Source organism: Balaenoptera borealis (genome assembly GCF_965194805.1).
Source record: "Balaenoptera borealis genome assembly, chromosome: 15".
Lineage (NCBI taxonomy): Eukaryota > Metazoa > Chordata > Mammalia > Artiodactyla > Balaenopteridae > Balaenoptera > Balaenoptera borealis.
The window spans coordinates 77,055,859-77,077,472 of NC_138871.1; the positions used below are offsets into that span (position 1 = coordinate 77,055,859).

Below are 21,614 nucleotides of genomic sequence, written 5' to 3' on the forward strand. Positions count from 1 at the left end.
ACCTTATTCCCGGGTTCTGATGAACTTATTTTGAAGAATGGTGCTAAGTAATTATATTCATGAACGCAGATAGTACTTTTACAATTTTTTTCCCCTTCTCCACTTTCATTATTTGTAGTCGTCTTGCTATCATAGACATCTCAGGAGTTCTGACCTTCTTTGACTTGGATGCTCGGGTAACAGACAGCACAGGACAGCAAGTTATTGGCGAGTTGTTAAAATTGGAGCGAAAAGATGTCTGGGATATGAAGTGGGCCAAAGATAATCCTGATTTGTTTGCAATGATGGAGAAGACAAGAATGTATGTTTTCAGAAACTTGGATCCTGAGGTAAAAACAAGAAATGAGCATTAACAGTACATAAGTAATGAGCCAAATACCAAAACCTGGACATTTCCCCTTTGTTTCTTCAAGAAGTTTGTTGGTGTTGGCTGCATGAATTCTGAAAATAAATAGAAACATTTCTGTGGAATTTAAAAATATTTGGTCTTAAGTGGGATTAATATTTATCCTTTAAATATTCTCCACTTTCACTGAAAGGCACTTCCTAAGCATTTATCTATTCTTTTTAAAAGATGGAACCATGCTCACTAACTATATAGTCTTTATTTCTTTCCTTGACAAAGTTTAAAACAAATAAAGTTGTCTTATTTACCAAAATTGCTTAAAACAACCAGCCAAAAAAATGTGGTTTTGGAATTGCCTTGCCCTTTCATTCTCTTCTGCCTGTTTTGTGCTTATTCTGTGCTTACCTTTGTCTTCTGTATATTTACATGAACTTTGTCACCTAGTAATCCATGTTCTCTCTCATCCTGATAATCTTATGAACAGGCAGATATGGGCTGTGATTAATAATCTGCTCTCTCTGGGGTGTCAGAAAGCTGCTTTCTCACTGATTTTAAAGTTATATGTTTATTTTCTACTTGTGGCTCACATCAGCTAATTTTTAGGCTCAGAATTTTCCTGTCAGTCTGCTGTGTATCAACTGTTAGCTGTTGTGTTTGGGAATTCAAAATAATTTGAGTGGTAGCCTAATCAAAACATCATTAAGAAGATAAATCTTTTAAACAATTTTTGAATTATCAGTGGATTTTCAATTTGGAATTTTCAATGCTCCTGTTATACTCCACTAGTGGAAATAATAAGCGATGACTTGATAAATGCTTTATGTCATTAACTGATGTTTGTTTGGACCTGTAGTTTCCTTCTTGGGAAGAAATTACATGCTGGGGCCCCTGAGCTACTGAAGATCTTCTGTAATAATTTATTTAGTGGTAAACTAAACATCTTTCATATCCTAGATTATTTTCACATTTCCCCGTTTGAGCCCTACTCAGGATCTTTGGGTTGGTCAATGACCTGATGTAAATTGTTCTCAAAGGCTTTGTTAAAGCTTTTAGGAGTCTTAAGGATCTTTGTAATTTTCAGGCCCTGAGTAATGGCTCAAAGGAAGGGCATTCAGGGCTGCTGCATCTGACCTATATAAGCATGGACTTCTTTCAAGGGTTCAAAGAAAATTTGACCCTTGGTACAAAACAAGTGTGGAAATTTGACAGGTAACCGTGGGATAAACTTGAGGATGGAAGTAAAATACTTTTTGAGTGTTAGGGTCCTTTTTCCATCCTTGGCCCTACTTGTATTAATTCCAAAATCACATGCCTGGAGAAGTGAGAGGATTATGCCTGGCTGTTCATAATGTGTGTGTAGCACACATGGTCAGTCTAGCACCAGGGGAAGTCTTTGCCTGGTGGAAAGTGTTTCTTAAGTAGTTTTAAAAGAACAACCTTTTATTTATTTATTTTTGGAGTCTGTTGTCTGGCTTGGCAAGTCCTTCGATTTCTATTAGATTTAGAGGTAGGTGAATTTCTCATAACATTACCATTGACTGGATTTCTTTATAAACCATGGTGTGCTGTTCTTTTCATTCATAAGGACCCTGCCTGTGGTCCCTGTTTGGTTAGTTACTCTGCTAGTCACTCCTCTAGCATGTGAGGTCATACTCTTCAAAACTGAACTTACTAGAACTCCTTCAGGACGTAGTATTCTGTGTTATTATTCAGGAGATAAACTGTTGTTTGATGGTTAATACTGAATCCATTTTTATACGTTTGAGTGTTATTATGAATTCTAGTTTCATACCTTTCCTTAAATCGTAGACCTTTCTTCAGTTATGTGTGAGTAAAGGGTGCCATTTGTGTGCAAACTTCTAATTCATTGATAAAACATATTTTCCTTGAGAATTAGGAAATGAATATTTAATGTTGATATTCCCTGCTTGATCATTTTCATCCCCAGTGACCCTCTGAAGGTACTGATTCTTCGATTTCTTTGTTGACCCATTGATTTTTTAGTTTAGTTTAGATGTTGTTTAGTTTCCATGTGTTTGTTTTTTTTTTCCAGTTTTCTTACTATAATTGATTTCTAGTTTTATACTGTTGTGGTCAGAAAAGATGCTTGATATCTTTTCAGTCTTTTAAAATTTATTGAGATTTGTTTTATGGCCTGGCATGTGATCTATCCTGGAGAATGTTCCATGAGCACTTGAAAAGAATGTATATTCTGCTGTGTTTGTGTCCTGTAGATATCTATTAAGTCCATTTGATCTAATATGTCATTTAAGGCCACTGTTTTCTAATTGATTTTCTGTCTGGGTGATCTTTCCATTGATGTAAGTAGGGAATAAAGTTCCCTAATATTATTGTATTACTGTCAATTTCTCCCTTTATATCTGTTAATATTTGCTTTATATATTTAGGTGATCCTATGTTAGGTGCGTATATGTTTATGAATGTTATATCCTCTTCTTGGATTGACCCTTTTATCATTATATAATGCCCTTCCTTGTCTTTTGTTATAGACTTTGTTTTAAAGTCTATTTTGTCTGATATGAGTATTGCTACCCCAGCTTTCTTTTCATTTTTATGCATGTAATATCTTTTTCCATCCCTTCACTTTCAGTCTGTGTGTGTCTTTAGCTCTGAAGTGAGTCTCAGCATATAGATGGGTCTTGTTTTTTTTATCCATTCAGCCACACTATGTCTTTCGATTGGAGCATTTAGTCCATTTACAGTTAAAGTGATTATTGATAGCTATGTACGGTACTTATTGCCATTTTGTTACTTGTTTTCTGGTTGTTTTTGTAGTTCTTCTCTGTTCTTTACTTCTTCTTTTAGTCTCTTTCCTTTTGGTCTGATGATCTTCTTTAGTGTTATATTTGGGTTCCTGTCTCTTTGTTTTTGTGTATCTATTGTAGGTTTTTGGTTTGTGGCTGCCATGAAGTTCATATATATGACATTTCTATATCTATATTTATATGTCCATATATCTATTTGTTTTAAACTGATAGTCATTTAAGTTCAATTGCACTTTGAAAGCTCTACATTTTTTCACCCCCTGCGTTTTATGTTTTGGATATTTTACATATTTATGTATATCCCTTAACTGTTTATTGTAGGTATAGTTGATTTTACAATGTTTTATTTTTTAACCTTCATACTAGCTTTTTAAAGTGATTGATCCACTGCCTATACTATATATTTGCCTTTACCAGTGAGATTTTTTTTCCCTTCATATATTTTCTTATTTCTTGGTGATTTTCACTATTCTGTCTTCCAGGTCGCTCATACATACTTCTATATCATCTAATCTGTTGTTGATTCCTTCTCCTGTAGTTTTCATTTCAGTTATTGCGTTCTTCAGTTCTGATTGGTTCTTTTTCATATTTTCTAATTCTTTGTTGAAGTTCTCACGTCTTCCTCTGTTCTTTTCCCACGTTCAGTGAGCACTCTTAAGGCCATTGTTTTGAACTCTTTTATCAGGTAAATTACTTGTTTCTGTTTCATGAGGGTTCTTCCCTGGGATTTTATGTTGTTCTTTCATTTGGAACATATTCCTCTATCTTCTCATTTTGTTTTACTTTCTCTTTTTGTCTCTGTGAAATTAGGTGAAACAATTACCTATCCCATTCTTTAAGGTGTGTCCTTATGTGAGAACATCTGTATGCAGTCTGTGTGTGCCCAGTGGCTTTGGTGGGAGAGCTCCTTCTGAAGTGAGTGTAGGCCGGGACTTTTTCTAGGGTGTGCTGGGGCCGTTGCCTTGGAGGGATGGGCTGGAGCTGGGGAGGGGAGTAGGGGGCTAGAACTGGAACCCAGCACAGGTGGGGGCTTCTCCTGGGGCTTTCTGGGACTGCTGCCTTGGCAGAAGGTGGGGCTGGAGCCAGAAGGGCTACAGCCAGGGCCCAGTGCATGTTGCGTCTTCTCCCGTGGTGCAGTGGTGGTTGCCACCTCTGTGGGGGGTGCTAGAGCTGCAGCCCAGTGCCAGCTGGGAGACCGTGCTGGTGCAGTCTTGGCAGGTGGGTCAGGGTTCCAGGCACTTTTCAGTCTGCTGCCTCTGCAAGCAAGACTGTGCTTGCACCCTTTAAGAGCAGAGTCTCAGTTTCTTACAGCCCTCTGGTAAGCCCCACTGGTTTTAAAAATCAGCCAAGGGAGCTTGTCTTTCCAGTGCTGGACCCCAGGGCTGGGGTGCTCAGTGTGGGGTGTGAACCCCTTGCTCCTTAGGGAAGATCTGCATGCTTGTGATAAGCCCTTCCATCTCTGGGTTGCCTACTAGGGGTGTGGGTCTCGGCCAGATCACTTCCCCTCCCCTCCCACCAGACTCGGTGTGTTTTTTCTTTCTACAGCCTTGGTTGTAGAAGAGCCATTCTGCTAGTCTTCAAGTCATCCTCACAGAGAGCTGTTCTATATGTAGGTGTAGTTTTGGTGTGTTTGTGGGGGGAATTGAGCTCAGGGTCTCCCTGTGCCATCTTGGTGCTGCCCGATCTCTCTCCTTATCCTTATATTTCTCCTTTTCTCTTTGTTTTTGGTATTATTTTTTATCCACAGATCATCTTTTATGACTTTATCTTTTGACCCTCTTGCTTTGTTAAATTATCTAGCTAAAAATAAAAAATTTTCTAGTGATTAACCTTTTTATAAGGGGACACTTAGTTTACATGTAGTACCAAAATAAAGTATATGAAAGGCCTCTATAATTTATAAGAAATATTTCATTACATGTGATTTTTTGTGAATTAAATTTTATTCTGATTTTTTCTGTTCATAAAAGCATACTGTTTGCCTATAGGTAATATAATTTTTTTGAGGAAATTTAGGGATTTTATAAAATTTTCTCATATAAGTTTAGTCAATTTCTACTTTTTAAAGAAAATATACATTTAAAAACCCAATAAACACATATAATGTACCTACAAGAGCCTCATTATTAAACTTAGACATATTAAGTGCAAACTAAATATGATTCAATATTTACTTCTTATTTTCATCTTTTTAGTGTCTTCCCATGATAATAATTTTTGTAGTTTCTATTATATATGAAGCACTAACTTTCAGAGTTATAAATTTGATATGTTATTTCATTTGGATTTAGGTTACTTTCTATTTCACTATGACATCACACACATATTTTAAAAAATTGCATTCTGGAGTTATGTTCATTATCAGACAACGTTATCCTATTCTTTTTACAGTGTTCTTGGAGGTATTAAGTATATTGGGAGTGTATTTCTTTTACTAGGGATTTAGAACAGCTACTTTACATTATAATATGCATTTACCATACTTTATTTCTACAAGCCTGTATAACACTAGGACAAGAAACAGACATATAGCAGGCTCATGTATTTCCATGTTGGCAAATTAAATCTTCTTACGTAGGAAATGAATCTATCAAGGATGCCCTCCGGCTAATGTTACAGAGGACATACTTTTCAGTATGGTATGGGACTTTGATATATGTGCTTAGATACAAATATAGTGTTTGTCAATTTCATTAAGAATTAAATTTAATGTTGCATGGAATGAATAAGAATGATCAAACTGTATAAACCATTTTTGGATTAATTCAGAAAATTTGAACTGATACTGGATCCTATTGGGGAATTAATACTGATTATGTTAAGGTGTGATAATAGTAATGTGGCCATGTAAGAGAACATCCTTATGTTTTAGAGATATGAAATAGTTAGGGGTGAAATGTCATGTCTAAATTTACTTTACTTTAAAATACCTTAGCTAAAAAATTGAGTGAAGCATATTTCTAAAATGTTAATAATTATTTAGATGATGTGTATATGGGTGTTAATGACATTCTCTCTCTTTTGTTGTTCTGAAAATTTTGATAATAAAAGTTAAAATCATGATATGGTAAAGAAGGAAAATTTTGTACAGTTAAACATAACATTTGTTTTTGTCTTTAAAGGAACCCATTCAGACTTCTGGATATATTTGTAATTTTGAGGATTTAGAAATTAAATCTGTTCTTTTGGATGAGATATTAAAGGTAATTCTTATTAAAAAACAATTATATTTCTGTTGCTGGCTTGACTGGGATTCATTTTTGTACCAGGCAGTGTAGTGTCCTGGTTAGGAGTATGCATTGAGGAGTTCCAGCCCTGCTTTGTCACTTATACAACCTTTAGACAGGTTCCTTCATCTTTTAAAGTTTCATTTTTCCTTTCCTGTTTATGAGCCTGTTTTTACCTCTATAAAATGTGGATAGTAATAGTACCTATCTTACAGGATTGTTATTTTATAAGATAATGAGTGGAAAACAGCACAGTGCTACGACCAAGAGCTCATAAATGGTAGTTAGTTGTTTTCAATATTTTTATATTAATAACAGAGATACTGAAGAAATATTTGATAATTTTCTTTAGTCTTTTTCTTGTTCTAGGATATTTGAGTAACTTTTTTATTTGGGGGTCCTCTGTTCTCCTATTTTATTTTTAAGGTTTTATAAAATAATCTATTTCTAATTCCAGATAATTTTTGAATCCCTACTTTGGCCTTCATTGAACGTTCTTTGAAAAGTTTTTACTCTAAGAATGTATTGAAAGTTTACCTTCCTTTTTTCCAAAATATTTATTTTTCCATGTACTACATATGTTTTTTGGAATTGGAATAGTGGATTTTAAATTTCCAGAAGTTAGTTGCATTTTGTAACATGTTTTCATATTTTGGTTTGACATGTAAATTGCAGCTCTTTTATTGGGAACCAGTTGTTTTCTGTGTCATGACCACCCTGCCGCAGCAGGAATGGCCCCCACCCAAAATTTGGTTTGCATGTAAAGAGTGATGACACCACAGATACACCAAAAGGGTGTAAAAAGGTCTTACAAACTTAATGAGTTTTTAGGGGAGAAAGGATAGGCTTCCCAAGCTGCTCCAAAATTGGTTTGAGAGCAGGGAAAGGAGACTGGCTTGGGTTTTTTTGGTAGTTAGAGGGTGGGCCTAGGGTGAGGGTTCCCATGGGTAGGTAGAGATATGTGTGGTTTGAAACTCCTGTGTCACCAAAGGATGGAACACTTATGCTTTCTTATCAGCTTGTCCAGATGTGAGGCAGAAGGGGAAGGGGGAAGGGTGAGGCTTAAAAGCTATCAGCAGTCAAAGTCAAAAAGGAAGGTCTAAAGTTCTGTTACAATCTAGGTCTCTTAATGATTAACGTTAGATAAACATCAGAACATTATTCCTATAGCTGTAACCAGTATGTGCAAAGATAGATTTGATAGATTAGATAAATAAACAGAAGTAATTTTATAAAAATGGCATCACTGTACAATCTACTTGCTTAGTGTTTAATTTCAATTCAATAATGTGACAGTGAATCTGAAGGAATTGTAGAACATTAATTTTTTTTCACCACAAATGATACAGTTTTTCTGGGTTAAGGAAAAAACTGAAAAACCAAGAGGTTATTGCTTTTAAACTACATCGTAATTTTTAATAGTATTGATTGTCCACTCTAAAAGATGGTGTTTTTACATTTTCTCCCTCTTTCTCTCCTCTTTTCGTTAGGCACATTGTTATTTATTTATTTATTTTTTTACATTGTTATTTTTATGTTGTCAAGATATAGAACATTTACATTTTGTTTTGTAACCCTAATTTTCCACATATGTAGTCTTATATTTAAATGAAAGCTATTACCAGTCTTTTTCTACATTTTCTCTGTACATGAGTTCTTAATTTTGATTAACCTTTTAGTTGGCTGGATTTCATCATTATAATTTTTTTCAAGAAAGACTCATAGTTGCTGATTGCCTTAAATTCTGGAATGCTTAAAAATGCCTGTGATGTGTTGCTCTGATGATTATATTGACTTTTATGAAGAATTTTTTAAAACACATATTTAAACTGGTTAGATGTACTTTAAAATTCTTGATACACATTATATGCATGTCTAATACTAGGATAAAGAATAACTACAGTACTGTTGCCCGGTTTACTGGCAGGCGTTGTTAACCTGTGAGGGAAACCCAGGTTCTCTGTGACAATTTTGTTATCTGTCTGACTTACTACATGCAAAGCCATAGAGAAAAGAATATTGTCATACCTTAGTTCCCTCTGAGGTCTTGTTGACCCAGGAAATATTTAGCTGAACTGTGGATTCCTTCAAGCATACAGTTTTAAGAAACAACATGAGTGTTGTACACCTAAAACTAATACAATGTTACATGCCAATTATATTTCAATAAAATAGGAAAAAGAAATAACATGAGAAATTTCTTGGAGGACTAGAGAAGAAGGAATGCAGAAGGAAAAGGATGGGAATTAACGTTCACTAAATTTCCTTTGTATGAGATGTTTGTTTGTGATTACAGCTGTACCTGGTAGATATTACACAGACCTCATTTTTAGGTGAGGAAGGCTCTTAGTGGCTGAAAATGATTTACCCAAAGTTCATCTGTTCATTGACTCAGCAAATATTTATTGAGAGCCAGTAAGACAGTTCCTGGCTTCAAGTAGAGGAGTTGGGGAGATAGACAAGAACTTCAGCAACTGGAAGAGGGGCAGGGGTGCTGTGGTTCAGTCGGTAGGTGTATCTCTTCAAAGGTCTGAAGCAAGAGAGCATTGGGTCAGTTCTGAGACTGTGAATAATGTGAATAACACGGCTAGGCATTGTGCTCAGTGTTTGATATGTGTTATCTCACTTAATCCTCCCAATGCTAGGAAGTAAGTTTGATTACTATTCCATTTTTTCAGAGGAAGAATCTGAGGCTTGGAGAAATAAGCTGATTTGCCAGTGATACCCGGTTAGCAGTAGGCAAAAGCATGATTTGACTCCAAGCTGTCTGGCTTCAAAGCTGGTGTGTGTAACTGTAGTGCTGGCAGAAATGAGGCCGGGGAGAGGTAATGGGGTAGGTAGTGGGCCCAGGTCATAAGTGACCTCATATGCCTTGCTGTGGAGTTTGGACTTGATCCTGGAGTCGGTGGCGGAGTGAGGCAGGAGAATGATATGATTAGGTTTATATTTGGGGAAGATGGCCCTGGCTTCCTGGGTGGGTAGGGAGTGGGGTAGGGCAGGTTCTAGAAAGAGCTGCCACATAACCAGCAAGGGATGGAATTAGGATTTGAGCTAAGGACTGTTTGAGTCCAAACCTCATACTCTTTCCATCCTACTTTGTACGGTAGTTCCCTAAGAACTTTTCAGTTTCTAGATACAGGGGTTCAGTTGCAGGGTGGGGAAGGGGTGTGTGTGGCTCAGTTAACCTTTTCAGAGAACTCTGGTCCGTGGGAGCCATTACTCTTTTACACATGGGGGCTCTAATTTTCTTGTATGCTTCACTTTTTCATTACTTAGAAATATGTAGAATATCGGTGAGTTCGTTATAACTGTTTGTTTTCTTTCTCTGGCTGTTAGCTAGTTCTTTCCTGCAAGACTGGCCTTTAAATTTTTTTTTTCTTTGTCAGGCTGCTAAATTATAAAAGGAAAGTAGTGATGAAAACCAGCCCTTTTTCTTTTTTTTAAAAAAAAATTTGTCTGCTGCCCAACAGCATGTGGGCAGCACTTAAATTCTATTTAGCATTTTACTGTACTTGCTGTGTCATATTTCTGTCCATCTCTCCATCTGCCCATTAATCAGTCCTGTTTTTTAATATATTTCAGAGTTAGTACATATATACTTTAGCATGCATATCATTAAAGTTCACTAATTCAAGTTCGGTATTTGCTTATAGTTTTCTTTCACTTGGAATAAAATTTGCATGCAATGAAATGCACAGATCTTAAGTGTACCAGCCAGTGAGTTATGACAGATGCATACAGTTGTGCAATTCAAACCCCTGTCAAGATACAGAACATTACTATCATGCTAGAAAGTTCCCTCATGCCTCTTCCCAGTAAATCTGTCCATACCCACCCTCAGAGCAACTGCTGTTTATAATTTTTTTTTTCAATAATAGAAAAAAAGAGTAGATTAAGGAGTGAGGAGTAGAGGTCCTGCACATGGTGTTTTCTGCTCCAGTGGAGGCTGGCGGCACTTGGGACGGGAAGAGAGTAGCTCCTGGGGAAAGACATTTTGAGCCCAGGGGAACAAGGCTGCATAATTGTGAGGGACCCCTTTGACGACTGTCCCCTTTTCCCCTGATTGCCTCAGGAGGGACTTCACTTGTGGACTGTGGGTGTTTTCCAGATAATTCAAAAGACCCACACATGGCCATTTCTTTTTTTCCCCAGTTTTGCTCATAATATGATGCAGTTGTTTATTTGTTTGCTGTTTTTACTGTAAAAAAGAAATACATACTCTAAAGGCAACTATTTGAATTTCTTTCTTTTCATCTTTACTTTTAGAATCCAGAATATCCAAACAAGGATTATATCATTAACTTTGAGATTCGGTCCCTGAGAGATAGCCGAGCACTGATTGAGAAGGTTGGAATTGAGGATGCATCTCAGTTCATAGAGGATAATCCACACCCCCGACTTTGGTATTTAAAAATAAATAAATAAATAAATAAATAAATAAAACCTCTCAAATTTTCAGGTGTAAAGTCTCAGCTCTGTCGTCCCCTGCTCTCATACTAGGCTCCTGATGGGAATAGGCTTCTGTTCTTATTCTTCTTTTTAAAATATAGAAATTTATTTTAGATTCGGAAGTATTCAACATAAGCATAATATTATATGAAACGTATAAATGTGTTAAAATAATCACTTTCCACCATGTTTCACTAGAAACAATAGGTGTAATAATTGAATTCTGATTCAAGACTTGTTTATCCGTAATTCGCCATCAGCTTTTCTGTTTCTCTTTTTAATAAAGGCGCCTACTGGCTGAAGCAGGTCTTCAGAAACTGGATTTGCACACTGCAGAGCAAGCGTTTGTGCGCTGCAAAGATTACCAAGGCATTAAGTTTGTGAAGCGCCTGGGTAACCTGCAGAGTGAGTCCATGAAGCAGGCGGAAGTGGCTGCCTACTTTGGCAGGTTCGAAGAGGCTGAAAGGATGTATCTCGATATGGACAGAAGGTAAGTGATAAAGGTGCAGGCATCCGGACTACTTCCAGAATTTGCGATTTTTTTTTTTTGTTTGTTTTCACAAACGAGGATTGTAAAATAGACTAAATGTATCATACCATCTCTTTCAGAAAATAATTTCAGTTTGGATTACAACCTAGATAGTCTACATGACCTTCATTAATTTATGCTTTGTAATTTGGGGGCAGCTTTCTTCTCTGTTTTTATGTAATATTAATGACTGGCCATGGGAGACTTTTTTCACTTGGTAGAAAAAAAATTCATATGACTGCAGAGACTGGAAGCTTTATCATTTATTACACCATTCATTATTTGGGTTCTCTTTTTTGGTTTAGGCCATTATTTAATTTTCAGTTGTCAAGGAGCATGAAATAAAAATCAAAGGTATTTAGGGATTGAGTTTTATTCTTTATATTTCATTTTTATTTATATAAAATACTGTATGAACTTCATTTCAGCTGTGAACATTATATCTAATTTTTATTATTTGTACTTTCAGGAGGTTGCTAATACATCTCAAGCCCTGAAAAGAAATATAAAACCAAACATGAAATAAGTCTGATTATGTCTTAAGAAATTGATGAAAAGAAGTGATTATTATTTAAATCATTATTTTGCCAAGTAAATTGAAAGTCTAGGAAAATAAGAGGCAGGAAATTGTTTCCTTTTTCCTTTTGCAGGTTCTCTCCATTGCCTCTTACCTGGTCAGGCTAAATTTCTAAAATGTTTGGAGTTACCTTATCTGTCTCTTCATTGTTGTGTATTCTCAGTACCCTAGAATTGAATCTAGCACATAGTAGGCGCTTGATAGATACTTGTTGAATGAATGAATGAATGTCATTTTTTGTAGAGATCTGGCTATTGGCCTCCGGCTGAAGTTGGGAGATTGGTTTCGAGTACTCCAGCTCCTGAAAACTGGATCTGGTGATGCGGATGACAGTCTCCTTGAACAAGCCCACAATGCCATCGGAGACTACTTTGCTGATCGGCAAAAGTGGTAGGTAACCTATCTGGACCCCTTCATCAATTCATTTGGCACTTAAAATTGTAACTGCCTGAGTACTTCCCTATGAAATAATGCTAGGGAAATGAAGACCATCCTTCCAGATCCCAAAATTCACATAGCTCTGGATTCACACTGAGGAGCAAGAGATCCTTCAAGCTGTCAGGTAAGCGCTGTAAGACTTTGGAGTTTCAAAACCCAGAAGACTTATACCGTAGTTCCAGGTAGCTTTCTACTGTTTGAGGCCACAGTTTATATTTTCTTTTGTTACTATTGATTATTTTCAGAAATCATTGACTTTTATTCTTAAGTTATTTTGATCAGTATGCTTATTTATTTATGTCAGTGTTTGGAAATACAACTGTATATCAGATTAAAACATATTTCTTAAGAACATTCAAAGAATGTTGTAACTAAAATATGCTATGCAGTCTTTAGTTTTGTTTTTTTTTCAATTTATATGCTTCAAAGACATTCTGTAACTAAAGATGATTAGAGTAATACTAGTGCTGGCATTCTAACGGAAGAACATTTTTAGTAAAAGTGCTTATTTATGAGGAGATTCACATTAGTTTTAAAAGGTTTTTTTTTCTTTCCATAGGTTGAATGCTGTACAATATTATGTACAAGGCCGAAACCAGGAACGCTTAGCTGAGTGTTATTATATGTTAGAGGATTATGAGGGATTGGAGAATCTTGCCAATTCACTTCCAGAAAACCACAAGTTGCTTCCAGTAGGTATTATAAATTTCAGTTTTTGGAGTGGTTAGGTTACTTTATAAGGTTTTTATGTCGTAGTCTGGAAATGTCCTCTGCAATATAGAAAATTAAAAATTAACTAAAACTTTACAGTTTCTTAGGCATGGAATGATGCTTTAGTTATTAAAACAATTTACCAGTATTACAGAATGCTTGAAACTGGAGAGGAAGAAATCAGTCATATTCCTACTATTTTAACATGATCACAGTCTTGTGTAGGCTTGTCAGTTTTGTAAACTTGCTTTAAAAAATTAGCTGAACACATGAAACATTTACAGATGAAATGACATGTCAGAGATTCGCTTCAAAATGATTTGAGGTGGGTCTGGGGAGTAGTGTGTGCGTATGTATGTTTGAAATTTGCTATAAGAAAAGTTTAAGATAGCTTAAACTTTTATTAGGTTCACAATAAAATTTTATTAGGTTATATTAGCAATAAAAGTCAAGATAGCTTGACTTTTATTAGGTTATATTAACAATAAAGGATTTAATGTTGAAAAAAAGAGAAGCTAAACGCAGAGTTCTCTATAACTTTGTTCTAAATTTTCTTTTTAAGGCTCTTTAAATTAATTGTTGAATAATGTAAGTGAGCTTGTATTTTATTTGTTTTATCTGAAAGGTAAATCACTGAGCTGTACAAGACCTGGAGAGCTAGTAGCTCTCAACTGCAGGGTCTGGACATATATCAGTTGTGGGTTCTGCTACAAAATTTTGTCGGTTACTAAATAGATGAGTATAGAATTCTGTTAATTCAGTTCTTTTCTCTATTGTGAATTAGAGCAATTATCCCTGTAATAATGGCATTTTTACACACCCTTATTCTTAATCTTATATGTTTACTTGAGTAGGAAAACTGAAATTACTTACAACCCTGGGATTAGGGACTGTTTATCTGACATTATACTGTCATCTGTTAGGTGTGTCTGATGACGCAGAAAAAAATGTTGCTGTACGGTATCCAGAACAGTAATATTACTGATTAAGTACTAAGTAATTATAGCTATAATAATTAAATAATTAAAATAATTAAAAATTTTCAGTAGTACTGCAAATTTTAAATCAAGTTTTGGAGGATTTTTTAATAATATGGGAAAATGTACAAAATATTTAAGTGAGGAACACAGGATACAAAACTATATATAATATGATTACAATATATTCACAAACTCACATATACATATATATTCATAGGACACAGATATTAGGAAATTACACCAGAATATAGAGAGAGGTTTCTTATGGGAATAAGATTATATGTACCTTTATTTTTTCATATTTTCTAATTTTTTTTTTACCATAAGAATGTATTACTTTATAATCAGGAAAATATAAGCATTACTTTGAAAAAGATAGTTGGGTACAGAATTGTACTTTTATGATATATCCCAAAATATTTTAGGAGTAGGGATGGGGAGAGAAAACTCTGACCAATTAGATATTAAGAAAGAAAAAAAAGTGATATTCTGAAGACGGCAAGTACAGCCCAAGGGGTGTGATCGGTGGTTGTTGTGGTTCTCCTCTGTTTTTGGTCCAGCCTCCTGAACTGATGAATGGCCAACTTGTCTGGGGCATTGCTTTATAGAGGTATTTGAGAGCCCTGTGAGTGTCAGGTTTTCCTTAAGCCTCTAATTAATGATTGACATTGAGTATAACATCAATTGCCTTAAAGGGTTTTTTTTACTTACTAGCGTGGGGTTTGTTTCGGAGCTCGGTATTTCTGTAAACTAGCTACTGCACTGAGAGAAGGTAAGAGTGCAGTATCTTCAGAACCCGGTTGAAAATCAGATCCGTGCTGTGAGCCAGTGAAGCACAGATTTTATAGGAGGTGATGTTTTAGCGTCTCTTCTGGTTTGTAGCCCCTGCGCCTACGTCCATTTAAAAGAAAAATTACTATAGCCACCAGAAAATTTAATATTCTTTTGTCCCTATGGAGTTTTATAAGTTAAAATATAAGTGATTTCCTTGTTCTCTGAGATCCGATAGTATTATTTTGTCCACAGGAAATAGCACAAATGTTTGTGAGAGCTGGAATGTGTGAACAAGCAGTGACTGCGTTTTTGAAATGTAATCAACCAAAGGCAGCAGTGGATACCTGTGTACATCTCAACCGAGTAAGGAACTGAAAATTAAAGTCACCATAGAGATGCTTTAAAGACTGTTGCCAGTAAGGGTTGGAGAGCTTGAGATGGATTTTGTGAAAGGAGCCAGATAGTCTCTTACTTAGTTGAGGACTGAGAAAATGCTGGAATTTGCATTTACCTCTTGAAATGCTACCATTAAGGGTGACCCGCTCATAACTAACTCAGTATGGGAACCTGAACAAACCCTGTGCTTTTAGTCTGGCAAGTTTTTGTCTGGAAGTAATTTCATAATTTTCTGCATTTTATTAGGGTTGGGTTTTGTTTCCAAACAAGGACCAGTTAATGGTCATTGCAAGAGGAAGGAATTGAGTTACTTTATCAGTATTTATTTTGGCAAATCTATTTTCCTTTCCCCTTATAGAAAACACATATTTGATATTTTTAAGAGCTGGAATTTAACTAAAATTAAAATGCAGAATTGTTGAAATTGTTGACTATCAATGTATTCTTTTAAGTATTTTCTTGAAGTATTTTATAAAGCTCCATTTGCTTTATAAAAATAACTTTTAAATGTTAAATCTGATAGGACATTTTCTTAACTGAAATTGCGTATTTTTTTTTACTATAAACAAATGTATCTTTTTCTTGCTCATAGTTTGTGCAAAATTAGAATTATAAGATTAATGTGATTATAAACTTTGATGCTTTCTTTTTCAGATGTACTTCTTAAGCAAATCAGTCTTAGATCATTTGATTATTTTGACACGTTTGACTCCTAAAATTTATAATTGCTCTGATTTTAAGTGATTTTTAAAAACATGTACCAGTTTTTTATTTTGATATAGTGTTATTTATTATTATAAACTTAAAGCTTTATTGTATGTATTTTAAGACATATCTGACTATGAATTCTTGGGTAATTGTATGCTATATATATATTTTCCCCAGTGGAACAAAGCTGTTGAATTGGCTAAAAGTCATAATATGAAGGAAATTGGTTCCCTGTTAGCGAGGTATGCATCTCATTTATTGGAAAAGAATAAAATTCTTGATGCCATAGAACTCTATCGGAAAGCCAGTTACTTTTATGATGCTGCTAAGCTGATGTTTAAGGTAATGTAATAACCTTGGTGAGCGTTTGGCTTGTTCTAGTTACCAATGTTTTCTTATAACTCAAGGATACATTTTCCGTTTTTTGGAAACAAATATTTGTTATAGCAAAATCCCTCTCATTTATTACTACTATAACTATGTGTTATCTTAGTATTATTACATTTTACTAAAAAGGCTGTTTATTACTTTTAGCACCTTATTGATGCTGAAGCAGTTTTATATTTACTCAATACCGAAGTTAACAGAGAATTATAGAATTTTCAGGGACCATAAAGTACAAATCCCCTTAACATTTGTAACATAAAGTACAAATTCCTGTTATCATCAGGATTTAGATTCCCTTAAGGGAATCTAAATCCTGATGATAACAAAACTTTAAGTCCTTTTAAATGTGCAAGTTTTAAAGACATTACACTTTTTATTTTATTTAAGAAAGATTTTATTATATATCACTTTTTTTTTAATACGGCAGGTTCTTATTAGTTATCTATTTTATACATATTAGTGTATATATGTCAATCCCAATCTCGACATTACACTTTTCATAGTATGCATTTGGAGGGAACATGACTAGTAACAGTATTAATGGATGCAAATTTTACTTTCTAGTCTATACTTTTCCCATTCGATTTAACGACAAAGGAAAAATTTCCCTCCGGATCATTTAAAAAAATGTAAATTTCTGAAGGATGTACCGTGTTAAAGCCATCTTATCTCTGGGTACTTGGAACATTATTTTTAAAATCTCTTTGTTATATAAAATACTAGCCATTCTATGAAAGCTTTCTTCATTTTGCTTTAATTATTTATCAGCATCTGTTATTTTCTAAAATTGTTTTGAGTTCTAACTCTAATGGCTAAATACTAAGGAAAGAACTAAGTACTTATCAGTACTATGGAAAAGAAAATGGGTGGTATTTATATTCCACCCTACTGACCTTCCTCCTTTTTTTAGAGAATCATATTTCAGAAATGATAATATTTGTACAAGTATAGATTAAGAAATATTTTCCCCCAATTCTTTAAATGTTTAAAGATTGCAGATGAAGAGGCAAAGAAAAGAACTAAACCTTTACGTGTTAAGAAGCTCTATGTACTATCAGCTTTACTTATAGAGCAGTACCATGAACAAATGAAAAATGCCCAACGAGGAAAAGTTAAAGGAAAGAGCTCAGAGGTAAGGTAGAACATTAAGTAACATTAAGTCATCTGAAGTGTTTAAGGAAAAAAGAACTATCAAACTTCTCTTTATGGACAGGCCATTTAATTTACTTGTTTGCATTTATTTTCTTAAATGATATGAGGAAAAGGAATGACTGATTTGGAATTACTGCTCACATTTAGACATTTCAACTTGGAAATATTGAAAATTATTTTTTTTTTGCTAATCTGTAATCTTTGCTTAAATTCCTTACTTGGTAAATCCTTTCTAATCAGTGAGTTTTAAAAACTTTCCTAGAATATATATATTATTTTAATGTGCAAATGAGCCTTATATTAACTTAAAGTTTAATCAATTCTATTTAAAAATTTGATGTTACTATGGGGAGGAGAGTCCTTTCACAATGTACCCGTATACAAATCACCACGATGTACACTTTAAATATCTTACAATTTGATTTGTCAATTATACCTCAATAAAACTGAAGAAAAAATTTGATCATATCAATTTAACAAAATGTGAATTATAATGGAGACATTAAGTCTGTAGTGACAGTTTTATAATGATAAAATCTGCTAATTGAGCTATTTAATGTATTGATATACCAGTTTCAGAAATCATCTCTATTGGAAGGACCATTGTTAGGGTTGTGCTGACAGAAAATGTGGGTCTGCTTTACTTGTAGGCCAGTTCTGCTTTGGCTGGTTTGCTGGAAGAAGAAGTTCTGTCTACAACTAGTCGTTTCACAGATAATGCTTGGAGAGGGGCTGAGGCTTACCACTTCTTCATCCTGGCGCAGAGGCAGCTCTACGAGGGCTATGTTGACAGTGCATTAAAGACAGGTGGGCATATTACCTAATGTATATAACATGTCTAAAAAATCATAAATTGTAAATGAAGGGCTAGCTCCTTCAAGTTGCCCTTATATTTTAATAACACTTTTTTTTCCTGTGGATTTATTTTCATATATTTGAGATTTGCTGTTTATGATCTGTTTTTCACATTCCCTTTTTGAAGTTCTTTTTATTTTTTAATACATGGAGAGCAATATATACGGTTCACAGAAAAACCAGAAGTTTGAGATAAGCAAAAAGAACATTTATAGCATTCACTATCACTTAAACACTGAATAGCCCAGTTCATATCCTTTTGTGTGTGTGTGTGTGTGTGTGTATGTGTGTGTGTATATATATATATATATATATATAAAATATAAAATATAAAAATTTACATATTTAATATCTGTAATATGTATTACATTATGTATAATAATTATATAAAATATATATTTAAATAAAAATAAGTATATATATTTAGAAATAATTTGTTTTTTTACAATATTGGGAGTATAACAAACCATACTTTTGTGTACTTTTAAAAAAACATAATGATACGTTGTAAAATATTTCCATATTAGTAGATAGATTTCTGTAGCATTTAACTGTATGTTAAGTGTTTTTTATAAAAATGATACTTACATAACAATTTCAACCAAAACAGAAAAAAATACAAAAAAAGTAAAATAATCTTATAATTCAGAGATAATCGTTGCTAACATTTGGGTGAACCTCCTTTTAGACATTTTTTCCAAGCCTATAAAATTGTATACAGTTTTATTTAAAATAATATCACACAATGTATGTTGCTCCGGAGTTTGATTTTTACCCTCTACAGTATATTGCAGTTATCTTTCCACGTTGATAAATGTAGATCTATGTTGTCATTTTTAATAGCTATATAATGTGCCATCGTATTTATGTACTATAATTTATAGAAGATTATTTACATGTAGTATCAGGATCTTCATTTCTGGATTAACAATATCTTCAAGTTTAGATAGGTTAACTCCAAAAGAGCATAGTTATGAGAATTATGTTATAAACCAAAGCATATGAATGACTCAGTTGTTACAACGCTTTCAGATGGGCCATGACAGCACTGCCGGCACTGTCACCGCTCACCCTGGGTCACATTGGTTGGGCCACTGTGAAATAGCCATCACCAGCACACGTCACACCCCATTACATCATCAATCTATAGTACAATGGCATCATCTTTAAAAGAAACCTTTTAGAGAAATTCTTTTATTTGAATGTTTCTGGAATTCTGTAGTAATGACTTTTCGTTTTCTTTATTCATTATTTTTGTAAGAGCTCTTTAGAAATTATATATAGTAACCCTCTGTCATATCTGTTGATTTTCCCTGGCATTTATAAGGTACAATTACTTAACCTCTCTAAGCTTCAGTTTCTTTTTGTGAAAAGTGGGGATAATAGGATCTTCTTCATAGGGTTGTTTTGAGGATTAAGTGAGAAATTTATGGAAAGAAAATTTACTTAGTATAGTGCCTGGATATTGTGAGCCCTCGAGAAGTGGTACCCATGATGATGATATTGACAGTGGCTTTTTACATAGTCCTATCAATCAGTCTTGATAGGGGTCATGCTCAGAAAGTCCTTCACTTCAAGGTTATTAAATATTGTATTTTGTTTTAACTTCTTAGTTATTCCAAAACCATTTATTAAAAACTTATTCATCCCTCACAGATTTGAAGTTCTACCTTTATGAAACTAAATTCACACATTTTGTTAATCTCTTCCTAGGCTGTTATTTTCTAGACATGGATCTCTGTGTCTGTACTTTCTCTTATTTACCTTACTTTTATATTTTAATATCTGGAATTTCTGTTATCCTTCATTCCTCTTCTTTTATGAAAAACATTTTGGGTATGCGCTTGCATTTGTTCGTTCAGATTAACTTTAGAATCTTTTTGAAGGTGGGAAGAGTTTCAGTGAAGTCCTAGTGGATTTTGAATTAGAATTGCATTAATTTAATGTATTAATATTGGGGTCATTGTTATGTTTATAATATTGAGTTTTCTCATCCAGAAACATCAATTTTTAAAAACCTTTTGTATATCTGTGTTTCTCTCTAAAGTTCTGTAGTTTTCTTGTATGCTCTGTACATTTCTTTTGTAGTTTATTCCTGTTTTTGTCATTGTTAGCACTGAGGAATGTACCTTTTTTTCTAATTGATTATCAGCTATACATAAGAATCATTTTTATTTTTGTATGTTTATAACTTACCTTCATTGAATTTTAACTGATTAATATGTGATATAAGTTATGCACTGTTTAAAATAGTTGTATTTTATATAATTTATGCACAGTATCTAGACTTACTATATTACAAGATCAGTTGGACTTTTAACTTGAGATTATCTACTGGGTAAAGATATCCATATGCTTTAATATTGTTGTCTTTGGTGATAAAATGATCTGAAACAATGTATACTCTGTAAATTATTGCCTGTGAACCTGTGAAATTAGAGGGTATTCTTTATTGTAACTCAATGAATTTCCTTTTTGTAAATTTCTTCCACTGAACTTTGTTGTAAACACTTGACCCCAACACTAGTTTATAGGAATCTAGTTGTAAAATGCATAATTATGTTGTTTTAAATTGTTTTGTGAAATTTCCAATATCATACTATAACAAGATATTTTTAAGATTGCAAGGTCTAGAGAATAAAAAGATACAATTTGGTTACCAATCTGATATTAATTGTGCAGTGCATTTTTAAGAAAGAGATTATATCTCCAGCATAGAAAAATTGAAAATAAGTAGCTGGTATGGTAATAATAATATAATATATATAATATATTACCATATAATAATATGGTAGCTGTCAAAATAAATTGTCTGAACTGACAACTTACAGTCTCATTTTCACTTTTTTTCTCAAAGTTCTATTGTTTCAGTAAGACAAACAAAAGCAATAATCTGTTCAAAGAAACACAAAGAGAAAACATACGATTTCATACTTTGCTTTTTTAACAAAAAGAAACATATCTTGAGAATCCACAGAAATTCTAACGTATTTATATGCAACAAAAGATGGGTGTTTTGACACCAATTATTTTTGGTTTGTGTATATATTTCTAAGTGGCACAGCCACGTGCATCATTTGATGATGGTTATTTTTATAGGCCCTGAGCTGTTAGCTGGACTTACAGAATGCGGAGGTCATGGAGCCTCCTTCCTCCTACTTGTTCTCTGGCCACCTACCATTGTTTTCTTTAAGTTTGCTAAAGTTCATGTAGGTTAAACTGAAACAGCTTAACATAGATTTTTTCCCATGCATGTTCAAGATATCATGATTGCTTTAAAAAATCCAAATTGTCTTCTG

At 33.9% G+C, this 21,614-nt stretch overlaps 1 protein-coding gene across 6 annotated transcripts in view; it reads left to right on the forward strand.

Moving 5' to 3' along the window:
• Positions 1-21,614, forward strand: part of WDR35 (WD repeat domain 35) — a 63,213-nt gene that overhangs the window by 37,640 nt on the left and 3,959 nt on the right. For 4 of the 6 annotated variants that reach the window (XM_082357280.1, XM_082357282.1, XM_082357284.1 and 1 more), the window contains 10 exons: positions 119-329; positions 6,255-6,335; positions 10,626-10,762; positions 11,095-11,298; positions 12,158-12,304; positions 12,912-13,044; positions 15,070-15,180; positions 16,099-16,263; positions 17,300-17,440; positions 18,111-18,267. In XM_082357280.1, coding sequence (XP_082213406.1) covers positions 119-329; positions 6,255-6,335; positions 10,626-10,762; positions 11,095-11,298; positions 12,158-12,304; positions 12,912-13,044; positions 15,070-15,180; positions 16,099-16,263; positions 17,300-17,440; positions 18,111-18,267 — 1,487 coding nt within the window. Of the gene's footprint in view, positions 1-118; positions 330-6,254; positions 6,336-10,625; positions 10,763-11,094; positions 11,299-12,157; positions 12,305-12,911; positions 13,045-15,069; positions 15,181-16,098; positions 16,264-17,299; positions 17,441-18,110; positions 18,268-19,347; position 21,614 lie in introns of those variants that run through there. The other 2 variants (XM_082357283.1, XR_014234899.1) reach the window with 2 other exon arrangements.